The following is a 17,910-nucleotide window of genomic DNA, read 5'->3' on the forward strand; positions in this document are numbered from 1 at the left end:
GGGGAGGGGGAGGGGGGGAGGCTGTGCCGGTATTGCACCGACATAGGGACGAGGAGGGGTGAGTCTTTCAAAGCCATCCCTCCTAAAAACCACCACTAGGAAAATTTACTTATCCGTAGACGGTGACTACCAACGTCATGGTCCGCTATTGCCCCGTCCTTCCCCTCGACTCTTCATCCACTCCCCCTCACCGCCCCCTCCCCCTCCCCTCATCATATCTCGTCGTCCTCCGTCCCTTATATACACGTGCACGCACACGCTACTCAACCTATACCGATAGCTATACTCATATCCGTACCCAGTACACACTATACCTATCTGTATACCGCTAATGTCCTCGACACCATCGGGGGAGGGGTCACCCACCCCCTATTCCTCCCCTCTCGCAAAAATCTTACCCGTTTCTCCACTGACGCTGCTTTCCTTGCACATCCTATCCTTGTCTCTCTCTCTGTCTCTCTCTCTCTCTCTCTCTCTCTCTCTTCGTCTTTTGCCCCGCTTGTCGTCAGCTGACGCGTTCCGCGAAGAACGCGCCTAGCCGATGCCTCTCGCTGAATCCCGCGAGTTTCGCGGATTTTTCACTGCCCCCCGTACACGTCCGTCCCATCCCTTACCCACGTAGCTATGCAAGCCGCGCGCGGTATTTCTCCTTTCTGTATATACGAGCGTGTACGTATATACCGTGCTCATCCTCGTCACCTTATTTTACTTTGCTTTCACATCTACGTATCCTACCGAGACTACCTCACTTGTGCGCTCTTGGGAATTCTAACGACCTCCACGATCCTGCAGGCTTACTTACTTAGCCACCCAGTCTACGTGGGACAGGCAGCGTGGCAGCGAATCGGGCAGGGAGGGAGGATCAGGGTTAGGCGGGAGCGTCTTACTTGAAATTAATAAGAATGACGTACCCGCTGAAGGAAAGAAAAAGAATGGAATAGATGTCTAATGGCTCTTGTCGGCGCCTCTCTCACTCTCTCCTCCCGTCAGTCTCCTATTTTATTCTATACCGTCTATCGCCCCTCGAGGCACCCTCTTGGGCGCACCCACGTATATCGGCCACGTTGGTCCCCGGGTCTCCATTGGCCAGTCGCACGACAATTTTCTTACCACCCTCGCGCTCGTCGGCCCTCCTGCCTTGCCTCTGCTTTTAACGAAAGGAAAGAAAGGAAGAAAATAAATAAGTAAAAGAACCGCGTGCGTGTCCGCGCGTGGTCGGTGGGTGCGATTGACACGATAACAAATCTTCCACGGACCTCGTGTCGCACGCAAGCCGAATGCGTCGAGCGCATATGAGCCTCCGGGCACTTTTCCTCTTGCAAAAAAGCATTGCGTAACCTTCGCCTCCCTCCTTGTATCCATTTTACGCGTAACGCACGTACGCGCGCGCGTGCGCGCCGCGTCACGCATGTATACCCTCTCAGCCGTGTATCCATTCATAGTGCAGCCGTACGGAGTGTGCGTACGGGTGACTTGGGTGTGCAGGCCTTTCCTAGTGGTGTGCACTGTGCTCCGTGAGGAGAGGAGAGAGACAGACTCTCTCTGCGTACACCCTTTATCGGACCAACGAGCTGTACGTATGTATGCAGTTCACTTTGCCAAGAAGCAGGTCTTATCTTATTTGTCAGCTGGTACCACTGTGTACGTACTTCCATGGCGTACAACCTGTATGCGAAATTATGCGCGTACGATAAAAAGACGTCTAACGCTAATTGTCACCGTAGGTAGCGGCCGATTCGTTATGTGCGATGACATGTTCATGACTGTTAAGATATATAACCGAGTCCACGTGTGAGTTCAGAGAGGAATCTTTATACATATGCATGTATACCACCTTTAGCATTGAGTGTATACAAGCTGTTATAGATATTTCAAATATATTCGGTCGTACGTCAAAGAAAATTTTTTTCAAACTCTACCTTCCCGCACTCTGGGAGCGGATGAATTTTCCTTTATTTTTTTTTACTTTCTATTTCTTTATTAGATCCAATTTTTGACCGAGCCCAAGAACGAGAATGAAATAATATATTCCGAATGGCAAAGCCGGGAGCTCGTCGAATGGATGCAATGAAGACGTGACGTCCCTCTATTGAGCTCTCGTGTGAGTGCGATAATCAAAGGGTTGCTCGTTCCTGGCCCCAAGCCCTTTCTTCTCTCTCTCTCTCTCTCTCTCTCGCTCTCACTCTTCTATCTTCTCTTTTTTTTTTTTCACGTTACGTACTCCCTTATTCACAATACCTTCGCGTAGCATCGCGCGCCCTTCCTGGCCCTTCTCGAGAAATTCTACCCTGGAGCGTACACCGATCTCGCTGACTCGAGTATAGAAGTACTTCTGCTTTATATGTATGTATACGTATACACAGTATGTATCTTTAGCTCTTTTTCCATACTCGTTCGTTTCTTTCCTTCCTTCTCTCCTATCCGCTCGCGATTCACCTCTTGACCGGTCATCCCTTACGTAAGCTATGCCGCGTCACTTAATGACGAAAACGTCATTATCGACGTGTCCTCGAAGTAATGAAGTTTATGATAAAATATAAAAATTTGCGTCATCCCCCCCTCCCCTCCCCTTCCGTGTCCTTTAAAAGCACGTGTCCATGAGGGATGCGCGCGAATATCCACTGGCTGTCAAAATGACTCCGGGTGCCGAAAATTTTCTCGAGGTGGCAAGGAGGTCGCGCCGTAGCTGCCAGCCAATTTCTGAATGCAAATACTCGCGGTGTCGAGAGGGTCGTGCAGTGCTTTTACATCAGGGGTTGGTGGTATGCAAATAGAAAGCTGTTACGAGCAGCTTCTCTCTATACAGCTCGGCCGCAGGGTAGTCGGGACACTCCCTCCACTCTCACTACTGTATTTCACTGTGCAGGCATATAAAACGCTTCGCTATCGCTAGTTATAGCGGCCCGAAACTACCAGCAGTGGTATATCGCGTCGTTCTATATAACTAGCCTAGCTAATGGTAGCTTACCGGGGTTCCAGCATACCAACCGAAACCTGTGAAAACGCGGCTGCAACCTGTACTAACCGACAAGTCGCGAGATCCCTCTGTGAATTCTATGCGGGAATAAAAGTAGACCCGTCGCTCACTAGTCGGCCGTTATAACGTACCTGGGTATAGATAGCCAAGTGCATTTTACGTTGCATTCGCTCGCTCGCTCTGCGCCTTCCTCTCTCGCACCCTCATTGGCACGTCCGGACGTTCATTCAAAAAGTCTCTTTGCTTTCAGCCTGAACCGAGTCAGGGGTACGTTTTAGGCATCTCTCGTGGCGCCATAAAATTACTTGAACCTTCGATTACTTTTTTGTCCTCTCTTTTCGTGCGTGTGTTATTACCTTGGTACGTACGTGTATATATATATATATATAGAGAGAGGGTTAATACTCGCGGATTTCAGGATGGATATCGAAAACTGAGATTAAGACCAGACCATGAAGTACACATATATACCACGTACGATAAAGGAACGAAGGGTATGAGAGAAATAGGGAGAAGGCCCTTTGGGCATCGCTCGCTTGATCCACGGCTCTGGGTATCCTCCGAGTAGCCCGGTATAATTTCGGCGTTTATGGGCTACGCCAAGAACAAATAATAATTTAGTGGGCGTGCGCAGTCCTCACTCTCTAAAGGATTCGTCGTCCTTCTCCCGCTCGCATGCTCCGTTTCCCTCTTTCCTCATTTCTCGTATCCCGGGCCCATTCCTGAGGGCCCATTCCTGTATAAATAACGAGTGGCGCCAGCCGAACTTCTACACCCGTTACGTTATTACACACGTGCACACGCCCGTGACGTATGTGTACGGCACTCGCGCGAACCGGTGCCCGGCTAAGGCCCATCGCTGCGTACGGCCCTGCCTGTCCGTGGGCCCTATAACTCTTGTCCGTGTGACTGTCTCTATACGTGTACTCCTCTTTTTTCCACGTGCTATCCAAAAACCATATGTGTCCGTACGAGCAACACTGTGAGCTCCTATACGATCACGCTTTAAGCCGTTAAGGTTATACGATGCGAACACACGTGTTACGTATGTCGACGCTAGCGTCGCGACGCCTTAGCTACCTTGTACACCTTTTTTTTTTTTTTTTATTACGAGCGTGTAATTTCAGGTGCGATAACGTCGAGCGATTCGAGTTAAACGTTAACGACTAATTACCTGCGAGGTGAAAGTTCACTGGATGGACTGTCACGCGTGTAAACCCGATACCACTGTGAAGTTAGTAAATTTTTGGGAAAAAAAAAAAAAGAAAAAAAGTCGTGAGAAACGTAAACGCGCGACTGCCACCTTCAGGCAGCTGCTTCACTTCTAGAAGGCCCATTAAAATTCCCTAGGTGGATCCTGGTGATTAATTGCTCGCGCCATGACCAATTATTCAAATCTCCCGGCACCAGCTATACGACCGTCCGTACAGGTACCGACTACACAGTCACCGTCCTTAAACATATTTTAACTCTTCATCGAAACGTGCGAGCAATTAATTATCTACGATTTACTCGTGTTTACTTTTTGTCTATCCGTCCTGTCGATTCTTTCATTTAGGGATACCGATATCCGGTAGGAAGACCACGGAGACAGGCAGTAACTTTTTACAGGCGAAAAATGAAGCGTGTCTTCCCGCGACCAGACTTTAAGGTTCACGCTTTAAGGTTCACGCGGATCAAGTACGAAGGACGTAACTTTGAAATTGTGCGTTTTACCGGGTAAAAGGTTCCCTGCAGGGGTCCTCGGGGTACCGAGAGACAGAGCCACAGGACTACGGGAGGATTTCGTGGTGAGAGTCGGGCCCTATCGGTTTCCATATCGGTAGGCTCATCTCTCCCACTCGGGTCTCCCTCGGTTCCCGCTCCTCGGATCCCACCGGTGCGTCCGATGCTCAAAAGCGAAAGGCACATATAAACCCGGCCTTAACTGCTTTACGACGATCGTTTGTACCGATTTGTTCGACAAGAGTCCAGGACGCTGGACGGGACGCGCGCGCGCACCGCCTTCGTTCCACCTCGTTCCTCCTTCCTCCTTCCTCCACCTTCTTCCTCCGTCCTCCTCCTCGTTCCTTCCACCTGTCTCCTATTGGCTCTTATACCTTATTCTCGGCTCTTTCCTCGTTCCCCTGTGCCATTTCGTCAGGATTTGTGTCCCGCCATCGCGCAATAAACTCTCTTACGTCGAACCGACGCCGGAGTCCCTCTCGTACTTGCAATCGAGAATCCGCAACGGGTGTCCATGTTCAAAGTCATTCTGGGCCTTATCGGGCCACTCGATTCGAGTATACTCGAGCAGGTACGCTACTTTTTCGATTCTCCGTACGTAGATGTAGCGTGTGCTGTGCACGCTTGGTCAATCGATCGATTAAAAGTATCCGAGGGAACAGGAGGATACGCGCAAATCATCGCACGTCACGGGAGGCTACGATAAAATAAATTAACTTAAAGCTACCGGGTTCCGGATTCTTAAGAGAGCGCTCGCGTAATGGCGCGTCGTAAATTAGAATCGGGCTTCGATTTTATATGGGTACCTTATACCTTCTCGCCGTGAAGATCGTTATCCTCATCTTGGTGAGTCCTGGACAACGTTTATTATACCTTGGTCTTACATTGTTAGCGAAAGGGATCCGTCCTTTGGAAATCCTGTTATGCACGTGTATATAGGTATATCGGTAATCTTAGCCTCTCTCTCTCTCTCTCTCTCTCTCTCTCTCTCTCTCTCTCTCTCTCTCTCTCACTCTCTCTCACTCTCATTGAAACGCGAAGGATAAGGCGATGCTGCATGGAGAAAATTGAATCGTCGGGAAGATCTCTTTAATGGCTGCCAGCTTATTTACTCGGTTTGCCTCAACGTTGCGTAGCCCTAGTCTTTCCCGGGGCCTCTCCTTTGATCACGTTTCTCCTTTTTGCCTACATCCATCAGTAATCTGCCACGTCCCTGAAATCCTCACAGCAACTCTCTCTCTCTCTCTCTCTCTCTCTCGCTCGCCCTCTCTCTCCCTCTTCATCTTGCAATCTAGATCTAAATATATTTCGCTCGACGATCTTATTATATTTACGAGACTACGCTACTGTTTTTTCGTGTTGCTGTGTAACCTGGGGTTTTTTTGGACACCCGATGCGTTACCAGTGAAGCTTAAGGGTATTGGTCGAGTTTTCAAATAAATTAATTAATTTTTTGTTTTCGAGCTTCTTTTTTTTTAATTGACATTCTACATGTTGAAATCAGTAGCGTCGGTATGTACCGTGTTGTAAATTTCGAGTAGCTGGCGTCAAGTAAAAATCCCTAAGTTCACGGGTCTGCCGGAAGTGCGGACCGATGAGCCGTGGTCACGAGGTATTGGGCGCCGATATCACTTCCGCTTCTTTTACATCGTTGCAAAATGTATAGGCGCTTGCGTGTCTCTTTGAATACTCTTTGGCTGCCTCTGCGCTTTACTTGCGCGATACTAAAGATCGTAGCTACGTGATGTGAGACTTTTTCGCAATTTTTAAATAAATTTTTCAAAGTTTACATTCTCTGGAACCATTTCTCTCTCTCTTATCCATGCGACTGCCCGTAAACCCGTCTCTCTCGCACTCGCGGCAGGTATAGAAAAGTCCAAATATCTAATGCCGATCTTCAAATTAAGAATTTGTCTATGAGCGAGTTATAGATATTGCGAGCTTCTTTAATCTACTTACTTTTTTAATGTTACCTAACGAAGTTTACGAGGGTACTATTTTTTGTTTTAACAAATATATCTTTCTTTCTCATCCATTTCCTTCCTCTGAAGGACCGACTTGGATTCCTCTAATCTCACGAAAACGACCGTTAAAACTAAAATCCTTTCCACGCTTTTCGGCCGAGGCATGCACGGTATTTCGTAGTTCCTAAAGGGTGTCCAGAGATGCTGTTAGGGGTTAGAGAGGGTTAAGGGCCAAGAAGATGCGTAACAGCCCTATCAGACCTGCGGGACGCGTACGGGTGAAGCAGATAGAGAGGGGAAAAAAGAGTGGCGCTCGTAAAACGGTAGTATAAGTCAGTCGTTCGATTTGTTTCAACCACAACGGGACGACTCGTAGGCAGTCGCAGTATAATATACATATAAGAAGAGGAAGAGGGATGAATGGTTTGTGGATCTTGGTTACGTACCAATATACAGGGTGTTCCAGTGCGACATTTCGTATACAATTTCATGTTTAATGTACCTCTAAGAATCCGTATGGCGTAATCAGCATATATTTCGCTAAAATTGAATTCAATATATTTAAATATATCGGGGTATCGATATCTCGAAGAAAATGGAAAATTATCCTAAGGGGATGGTCAATTTTTCCCACTTCCCATTTCCCATGCATTTAACCAAAAGTATCCCACAGGATGTATTTGGCTCTCGCTGGGAGGATGATCCGGCTTAGAAGCCTCCGAGTGTCCTGCCGATGAATGCTTACATTCTTCATTTACCGTGAGCGAGTGCGAGCACCTATCTATTTTGATTCTCTTTTTTTCTCATTCACCGTACTGGTCAAAATTCCAAGTGGGGCGAACAGATGCTGCGAGAGGTCCAGAAAGATCGTATGGGATCCCTAGAAAATTGGACGTTTTTATAAGAGATTCAAAGTTCCAGGATACATTCATCGGATCAATCGAAATAGTACATTTTTTTTTCGTCAGATCAAAATCCAAGGATCTATACTGATTATCGATACTCAGTACAGAGTACCGACGACCGAGTCTCCTTCGAGCCTTGGCAAGTCCCGCAGGGACTTACTCGTATACGTAAAACGTTTTCAATATCCAGTTAGCCAGGGCAATTCCTGTAGTCTAAACGTTAGACGGCGCTAGGCCGTTCTCTCGTAGAAGCCAAATGCCCTTTTCCTAGACGGGGCCCCGGATTCCAGTAATCCCATTATTGTAATTGAACGGCAATTCGGGGCCTGTTGGGCCCTAGATCCCCACCACTCGAGGCACCTTCATTAGGTCTGTCTACGGCAGCATTGTCTCACGCCCTCCGAGTCCCCAAACGACACGTTTATGACACCTAATTACCGTAATTGGACTTCACCTATAGGGCCCATCGTTCGGGGCCCGATTCGCATTAGCATACAACAGCAAACGTACCATCCAAACTTCACTGTCCATCCGACCTACAATTCCTTCTGTCTTTCCAAAATCGTCCGTGTAATCTCTATCGCGCGTTCAAGTTGGCAGTATGTAAAAAGTTTGCAATCATAAAAAAATAAATACCCCCGACACAGGGTTCTCCGATATTACGATGTGCGCCAGGAATCGTGACTACATGGTAATCAGTACCTAGTATCATGGTGGCCCTTGGATACTGTAGCTCCTATACATAGTATACGTATATGTAAATATACATTGACCATATAAATACCAGCGCACTCTACATATGGTATCTATCGATGCTCTCATACGGAATATTATACATGTACGTACTATATATATATATATATATATATATATATATATATAGCGTACACGGTTTGCCACCATGGTGCATCATAGTTCATCCATGCCCTATGTACATGATAGTGATAGCCACTCGTAAACTATGATAACATATTACCGTACGTGGTAGAACGTATGCTTTATGGTGGTATTACACGTGTGCTCATGCGACCCGTTCGCCAACTAACCACATGGACACCTATTATATGTATATACATAGTACACAGCATATCCCAGTATATACTTTTGGCTAGAGTGTTTTTATGAGTGGGAGGGGGCTGGGGGGTGGTAACGGGAGATAGGGGGCTATATCGCTCGATTCCGCGGATACATTAAAAATTGCAATCGACTGTGTCGACACACGTGTTACGGGATTTCAAGAACGCTAATACGATTCCAATTGTGTATTGTTGGTCGAATCAGGCTCGACGGTGTCGCGTTACAGTTTACTCGTGTCGTCGTTGCGCGCGAACGATAAATAAAACAATTTAGCCATGGTATAAAAAAAAAGTCATTGATTTTTTATACAGGGTGGTCTTATTTGCCGTTGAATCGATGTCAAATGCATTGAACTTTCTCAATCGTCTGGTACCTATAGCAATTTTATTATCTTGTTATGTCTGCCTGGCCGAATTACCGTGACTCGGTTTTATCGCTCTTATTATCGATCTTTCGAATCCTTAAATTCTGCCTGACTCGCGCGTGTGTTTATCGATAACGTGCGTTAATTGTATGTAGTTCATGGCTATCGGGGCCTTTTTCGTTAAATGCCCATCGCAGTCGAATCTCGTAATCTGATATCGATCTTAACGACTCGCTTGAACGGTGTGTTGGGTGTACTGAACGAAAAAAAAGAAAAAAAAAAAAATGGAAAAAAAAAATGGATATCTAATTGGAATGTAAATGTTGCTCGGGGATCTAGGCAGATGTTTCCTCAGATGAAGTTCCGTGTTTCCGGGCTGGACGCCAAAGCCAAGTACATCCTGCTGCTGGACATCGTGGCGGCTGACGACTACAGATACAAATTTCACAACAGGTACACCAACCTATGGAAACGGAAGGAACGCGAAGAGGCGAAAGGAATAGAGAGAGAGAGAGAGCGAGTGAGAGAGAGAAGGGTAGCTCGAAATAAGGGAGAAAAATGAATTTTAAAAATTTGTAAAAAAAATTTTTTGTTTTTTGGAAAAATTTTTTACTTCTAGGATTTCGAACTGCCCACTGTGCTTATATGCTCTCCCTCACTTATCAGAATGCGTTACGTGAATAACACGTGTCCTTGGCTCGTTCGTATATATATGTATATCGGACGTGTATGTTATCTTGTATATGATATACGCATACCTTGGCGTATATAATTTTGGCCGTGAACGAAGGACTAATGCAGGCCGTTTGCCTTTGCAATTGCAAATTGTTCGCAGACGCATGTTTCCCGCATATAAAGTGAGGGTGTCCGGTTTAGACAGACAGGCTAGCTACATTCTACTAATGGACATCGTGGCATCAGACGAGTGCCGATATAAGTTTCACAACAGGTGATTATTATCAGAACCTGATTAATTTTTTCGACCGATCGAGAGTTCCTCGTTCCAATGGATTCCCGACGTGAGAATCGCTCTTTTTTTTCAAAATTAAAAAAAAATTTTCTACAACAAATTTTTACGAGATTCGCTGTACGAACACACATCCAATTACTTGTATACGGGATAAGAGAATCGATCGTTTATGAATTCTCGGTCCGGTTGGTTCGGTATTAAGTGGACGAAAACAAAAAGTGAAAAAAAAAACGGGAAAAAAAGTAAATGTGAGAAACGCTTCGAGTTCATAAAAAAAAAATATATATATATAATATATAACTAAAGGCGTGAAGCGTGCGCTGCGAACAATTCCTCATACTCGTTGAAAGTAATTTGAATTGACGAACAAATTTTCGTCGAGTACATTTTTTTTTTTAATGGTCCACCATATAGTATCCCTCGATCGAAGAGCTTTCGGTGCTCGAAATTTTTTAAAAAATATTTTTCCATAACATTCTGCTATTCCATGGGTATCTCTTATGGCGAATCCAATTCACGTCAATGACACGTTATCACGGTGAATACAGGAAGAGAATACAAAAAAAAAAGACTTCGACTTGTATGGGGAACGCAAGCCTTCACGTTCGCCGGCGAATTCGAAGATGATTCCCTTTCAGTGAATATCAGCATAAGGATGGCTGTGGGCTAGCTAATTGTTATTTTCAAAATTATGTCAAACTTGTTAAAAAAAAAAAATTGAGAAACCCACGTGTTTTCCCTAAACACCAAGAATATTCAAAATTACCACTCGAATAATTCTTTTCGCTCTCGATAAGTGCACGTTAACTTCCGTATAAATCATAAGTCCGAAAATCGTGTGACTCCGTGCTAATATGTTTCCTTTTATTTCCCTGTACGTCCAAACACACAGCAGGTGGATGGTGGCAGGCAAGGCGGATCCCGAGATGCCGAAGAGGATGTACATACATCCGGACTCGCCGAGCAGTGGCGAACAGTGGATGCAGAAGGTCGTGAGCTTTCACAAGCTCAAGCTCACGAACAACATCAGCGACAAGCACGGCTTTGTAAGTACTGTACGTAACGCCAATGAAACCAATTACTTACTTACTAGCACCTAAGATTAACCATAGTGCATAGGAGAATAATTAAGTGCAAGCAACAGTGCATCTATATAATCGCAACGCGATAACCGGACTAACAATAACCATCGTATCGTTAAACTAACCAGAAGCACATTATCCGCAATGGGTAGCAAGAATCATAACCTAGAAAACTAAGGCGTGCGGTAGCCGCGTCAACGAGTATCCCAATTCAACTTAGGAAGCAGATGGAAGGCGAATCCGATTTCCTTAAGAGATTCGGTAGTACCGTCCATTATAATCCAGGATTAAGTTATCGCGTTGGTTTTCAGCGTCAACTATAAGAGCTGGTCTCCTCTATTAGAGCCAGGAAGGGCCCCGAAGAATTGGGGCCCAAAAGGTGGTTTGAGGGATTGGCAGCAGGGTTACCGAGGATGCCGAGTGGTTAGTGGCGAGATGGATCCTGTGTTAGAGAAGTGCGTAAGGAGATGGAGGGAATGAGTTTGAGAGAGAGAGAGAGAGAGAGAGAGAGAGAGCAAGCGAACCCGTCACCAGCATAACTCCTAACCCGGGAGTAAACCGGGCTCCTTTTTTCCTGCTCCTTTTTGCGAATCCTTTTTGCGGCCGCCGTCGGTCCCTTTGAAGGATCCTGGCATCGCTGGCTCGTGAAATCTAGTCCTTCTTACCCGGGGCCGATGTCAATGCCGGTGCGCCGCGGTGTGCAATGTGCCCCCAGGGCCCCACTTTTGTCAGGGCCATTTCTTTTTTCTACCCTCCGTGTGCACTCCTCTCGCTAACCGCGACACATACCTACCTAACTACCTACCTAGCTACCACGTGTAGGCAACCTACGTGCCTCGTACATTCGTGCTCTATGGCTCGCCTACGGTCGAAGCCTCTTCCTCCTGCCTCTAAGGACTCCTCGAGAAACGATCCAGTTTGTGCACGAGCCCAGAAAATGCCTTCCTGATCCTCGAACCCTTTATAGCTAATAAGCCTCCTCCACCTGGTTGTCAGTCCCCCCTCCCGCCCCCCCCCTCCTCTATTAACATCTATATGCTTAGTCTGGAAAGAAAAGGAAAACTGGTCATAAGCTAGTCGAGTGGCTACTAAGAGACTGTCTATTATTTTGTGCCATATGTATATCTGTATATATACATCTACACGCTAGGTATGTACTATTTGGATGGACAGGGGTGTAAATGCTTTCCCATGGGCAAAATTGTGCCCACTGCCAAAAGAGCCAGGGTTAAGTAAATAGAGCTCGAACTTGTTTGCCAAAGAATCGGATTCAGGCTTTCCCTGTTCCTTTTCTCTCTCTTTTTCTCCCCGGACTCTCTTACTCGCTTCGACTTCGTCTTTCTCCTATGCCATCCCCGTTTCCCATTACCGTTGGTCGGATACGGCAGCGAGAGAGCAAGGGTCGTGAGATTGAAAGCGAAAGCAGGGAAATTAGTGCAAACATTGGATGGAGGAGGAGCGCGATGGCGACGGCGACGCCGGCGTCGTCGTCGACGAGTAACGGGGGTGGGGGTTAAAGGGTGGTGGGTGGGGGGCCTCTTGACTCTAATTCCGAAACGGTTCTTCCACACGTAAATCCCTTTGTCGGGTAAGACCGAAGGGGCAAACAAAAATAAGACTCTATTAGAAATCCTTGGGACCGGCACTCCACCGCCTTAAGCCGCTGTATACACATTAAATACCGGGAGCGATCCGGCACTCGTATTTCTGGTGTAAACACCGGAATGACGAAGGCACGTCGTACAGGGAGCTATACTGTCCTTCCTGATCTTGCTCGAGAACGCTTTGGGACACGTCAGGATGTACAGGGGATATCTGTGTAATAGGATTGCCTATAGTAGAACAGCTGCTCCAGTTTAAAGCTGTTCCGGCTGCTGTAGTGAAATTTTATAAAATTCTGAAAATTTTTTTTTTTTTTTTTTTGAAAAATCTATAAATTGTCATTTATACTATTTTCGTACTATTTGAGTAAATTTTTTTTTTCCATCACTCCGCATATCTGTGTACACGATTAAATATCAATTACCCAATGGTTATAATGTCACGGCAAAATATTGGTGTCGTTTTCTGTCACCGGCAATTATTCACCTGCGCACGCGGAAGCCTCGTAAACACGGTATAGTAAATGGTGTCGACGTCTAATAACGCCGAGCGGTTTGCATTAGCGCGACCGGATTGACCGGACCTCGCAGTGCGGCAACAGGACGAAATTCAGTTGGCGCGTAGCGCGACTCGCAGCTAAACGAATGAAATGCGCGAGAGCGGCGAATGCTGGGTAATTCAAGTAGATATGAGCTAATGAAATTATACGTGTAATAATTATGTTGGTTAGACCAATTTGAACACGGCAAGAGTTAGTGTTCCCTCGCGTTAGTGTTCCCGAGTGCGCGGGCACTCGGCGTATCTCGAGTCAACGAGACCTTCTTTTCTTTTCTCTTCTTTTTACTCTAAGAACAAAGTGTAAACGAAGAAGGCGAGACGGCGAGTCGGAGCGCGAGAGCGAGGGAGACGGAGGACGTACGCGGGCGTAGCTGGTTACGTACGTATTTCTTAGAACGTTAAGTGGAGAATCTCATTGCAAGGTGCATAAGACGTCGTTGTTGTCTCCGCGCAGTGGACAGCAAAATGGCTCCCGCGACTGGGGGAGCCTCGTGCCCGTCGCTCGGCCGAGCACGCAATTCCATAATAAGTGCTTGGAAAGGAGGAACAGGGAGAGAGAAGGGAATGCCTACAGCACTGGGCTTGGTATTGCTAGCTTCGTTTTCGTATGTGTATATTACGTACATTGTATAATTGCCATAAGTGCGTGCCGGTGGCACGTTGCCTATGGGTTACGAGGGTGTGTACGTGAGTTGAGGTGAAACAGGAAAAAAGTATGGAGGGTGTCGAAGCTTTGGTTCGAACAGTCAGACATTATGGAATTTTTCCTTCTTTTTTTTTTTCAACCTAGAGAGTCCCGATCACGTGGTGAATGCATAAGGGCTCTAGATCTAAATATGGAAATAACACAATAATATTCTTGCCATAGATTGAGATAATGGCTGAGTTTCTCCTGTAAACTAGCTAAGAGGGCGGATTCGATTGTGGGGGGAATTCATGAAAAATTTAATAAAACCTAATCAACGCTTTTTGACTTTCTACCTTGTATTATTTTTACACCTGGATAGCCAATGCTGGGTCTGATGTTGGTCTGGGAGGTTCGTGTGTTGGGGGTGTTTTACCCTGTTATACCCCTTATCATATATGTTATATGTAAACGTGGATTTATATCGTATACATGTACAGTCGATATATATGATATATATATATATATATAGTCGTATACATGACCGATAATGATCGTCGAGCAATTAAAACTTGCAGTTGCGTTTCTTCGAATTTACGTTGTTTTCATTGATTCTGGTATCTTTCATTTTTTTTTTTTTTTTTTTTTTTTTTTTTTTTTTTTTTTTTCAATTGATATTGTCAATAACATTATGGGCGTTTGTATTTTGCTCGAAATCGTAGTAAATATGTAGAATCACAATACGCAATGTCAAATGGTAACGAAACAGTGATATATATGGATAAGCACACGTCGGACGTATAAAATAAATTAAATTAGACTCGCGTGCATCCGGTAATTACAATGAGACTAGCGTGCAGTAAAAGCGCGAACCTCAATAGCCAAGCAGCGTTTCCCTCGTTCACGTTGATTTTCGTATTTCTCCGACTCGCGATGCGTTACGCACGCCGCCGGGCAATTTTCCACGGGAGACCCGCAGTCGATGCGTGCCAGCACCCTTCTGTGAATCTGTTCGCCTTGCGTAACATAAAATTACACGAGTAATTTTACTTCTATAACGAGTCGCCCGTCAGCTCGTTCCCTCGCAGGTAATAATAAATTAACAAACATGACCAAGAATTAAAAAGAAATATATATTTACATAATATACAATTCAAACTAGTCCAGAACCACATATAAAAATATTACCTTTTGAAAAACTAATAAAAAAAAATTACTTACCTTCGACTCCACGTGATATCTTTATCGTGATAAAAAATTTTCAAACAGATTCCAATCTCACGCGCATAGTCTCGTATCACTGTTATTGACGTTCCGTGTCATTGGCATCACGGTTTTTTTATCGTTTCGAAAAAACGAAAAAAAAAAAAAAAAAGAGTTTAATCCTCCCGATTATTATATAAATAACGTATAATGAAGATGACTACTAATCATTGAAAACAAATATTAACAGTCGATGGACTCGCGTGCCGATGCGCGACGTCGCGTGTTATATACGTTGAGCCGTTCCTATGCATTATTAAAAGTGTAATTAACGACAGTACGATCGTCGGCGTATCAAGACGTCGGGATCGGTAAAAGAGGCGCGAGGATTTCTGCCGGGCAATTTGCGTTCGTACAGCGCGAGAAACGGGCGTGGAATCAGCTCGTTGCCATAATTATATAAACGCTAGTGTAACAGCCTGGTGGAAAGTTAACGGAGTAATTATTGGCCGAGGTAAATGTGCCGGCGAGTCGCCTCTGTTATGCTTGCGCGTCCCAAGGAGGCAGTGGGTACACTTGGCAGTTCTTATCTCGGAGCGTCATGCGAGTCAGGATCTGATAGGACGAAATCGTGACAAACCGTATACTAAATGTATGGAACAATGGGGACTCGTATAATCTTCGCGGACAAGGATTGAATCTGGTAGGAATAACGTGTATCTATGGTGTAAGGAAAGGACGTGTAGGGTTATAAGGGACAGTTGTACTGTACGAAGGTGGCTATTGATTCTTATGGTAGAACCATCTTCGGGTGGTACGGCAGGCTTGGTAACAGCGTATGTTAAATCTTGCGCACGTATCCTAAGCGTACGTTGTTATTATGGACAGTGAAAGCTATGGGTGAATTGGATGGAAGATTTTATTGGAATTAAAGTGTACGTAGATATAGGAGGTATGTAGAGGCGTGACAATTTCGTGGGGATTCGAGAGGGAGCCACTGCTCCCTTTTACCTATACGCCCTGTTTCAGGGTCTATTTTTTCTTTTCCTCCTCTTGTCAAGGGGTCGAGCGACGATCCACTCAGGGGTTGGTAGATACGGGATATACAGATATACCGTATGTGTCAGGGGCTCCTAGCAGCGACTAGGGTGGAAATGGGGAGGCGCATCGGTTTAATAGAATCGAACAGGCCGTAAGGTGATCCTCGACGATCTATCTTTCACTGCCGAGCGGTCCAATTGAGACCCTTCGACCGCCGTCTGATCCAACATCCCCTAACATCTATAAACAAGCCCCGAGGCGTGTATCCAGATATATATATATATATATGCTCGTATACGTATTTCTATGTGTTACGTGTTTCCGTGTACAGACGGGGGATGAGGGTCGGGATATAGGGGATGGCGAACGCGCGTTTCACCCCCCAAAGTGATGGATTCCTTGCTGGCTCGAAGTCCATAAGTAATAGCCGTACAAGCCAGGAAAATTTTTTCTCGGGCGCAGAGATGTTTTTACACGTGCCAGTAATTACGTACGTGTCATATGTGATGAAAGTCAGGATTTTTGAATTTTCGCGTAAATATATTTCGAAATTATTTTTACGTTTTTTGAAATTGGATAAGAAATTTTTTTTTAATAAAAATATTTTTCAGGAGAACGATTTATTTTCAATTTTTTTTTTTTTTTGAAACTGTCATAACGCTTGGTTATATGCACGTGTGCGGAATTTTGTATAGGCTAGTTCTCTTTTATGTGATAAGGGGACGTGAAGTTCCATATACATATATGAATGTTTTTTTTTTTTCACTTTATCTCGGCAGTATTCATACCCTGGTCAATTTTCAAAGGAATTCAGCGAATTCCTGGATTTCCACCTAATGTAAAAGCAAACCCCTTCGTATTCTCGTGCTGCCACGAAACGAACGCCGCGACACGACATGCAGCTGTACATCTAGGCGCGATTTTCTCTCTTTTTCTTTGTTCCACCACCCGCGCTCCTTTCAAGCCGGCACTCGACACGGATAACCCCATCGGAATACCGGAGGGTGGCATATAGAGTCGCATGTCGCAAATGTCATGAGAAAGAAATAACGGGTGGAACGCGAAGAAGGGATGAAAAAAGTATATACGCGCATATATAACAGTTGAGATAAGCTTGCTAAAGTAACGCCTACTCGTCGCGATGCATCGTGATAAAACGTTACCGTGTACGAAGCGCGTTACTAACGCGGGAAAGATTCAAAAAAAAAGGGGGGAAAAAAGAAAGAAAGAAAGGAGCAAAAGGACTATGAGAGTGAAAAAAAAAAATGGGAAAAAAAGTAAATAGTCCTCCCTCTATATGCTCTTACTCGGTGTACCAAGTATCGTATATATACGTACGTAGGACGTATACGTATCCAGGTGCGTGGACGTAGAGTGTGCGCGTGTAAAATAGAAAAAATGAGTGAGAAAGAGAGAGAGGGAGAGAGAATCCTCTCCTTCATTGTGGAAGGTCTTACGTATGCCTGTACGCATATTCACGCCACACATGCCGCGCGAAAGTACGAAGGGGAAGCCGAAGGGCGTTTCTAGAGGCGGTCGTCATCCCCACTACTGGAAGAAATGCATGTAAAGGGTGGGGATGATTATACGTGTCCGTCCAAGGGCCTTGTTACGTGGGTAAAATCTTGGCTGCGTTACATGCCGCGTCACAGGGGTAGTTTTTAGAAATTTTGAAATTTTCCTTCTTCACTCGTTTCGCTTCTGTTTTTGCATTTAAATTGCCACGAAGCTCAGATCAGGGGTAACGAACTTCCCAGTGGTGGACTATGGATTTTTACATATTTTGAAAATACAATAAAAATATTTTTTTTTTATCG

General features: G+C 45.2%; 1 protein-coding gene across 6 annotated transcripts in view; it reads left to right on the plus strand.

Moving 5' to 3' along the window:
* The window catches only part of LOC107266918 (optomotor-blind protein), a 52,860-nt gene that overhangs the window by 12,277 nt on the left and 22,673 nt on the right, over positions 1-17,910 (plus strand). For 3 of the 6 annotated variants that reach the window (XM_015737950.2, XM_025083812.1, XM_025083813.1), the window contains exons 3-4: positions 9,848-9,961; positions 10,875-11,037. In XM_015737950.2, coding sequence (XP_015593436.1) covers positions 9,848-9,961; positions 10,875-11,037 — 277 coding nt within the window. Of the gene's footprint in view, positions 1-9,351; positions 9,466-9,847; positions 9,962-10,874; positions 11,038-17,910 lie in introns of all 6 variants that reach the window. The other 3 variants (XM_015737949.2, XM_015737952.2, XM_015737953.2) reach the window with 3 other exon arrangements.

Source organism: Cephus cinctus, unplaced genomic scaffold (genome assembly GCF_000341935.2).
Source record: "Cephus cinctus unplaced genomic scaffold, Ccin1 Ccin1_scaffold0330, whole genome shotgun sequence".
NCBI classification, from domain to species: domain Eukaryota; kingdom Metazoa; phylum Arthropoda; class Insecta; order Hymenoptera; family Cephidae; genus Cephus; species Cephus cinctus.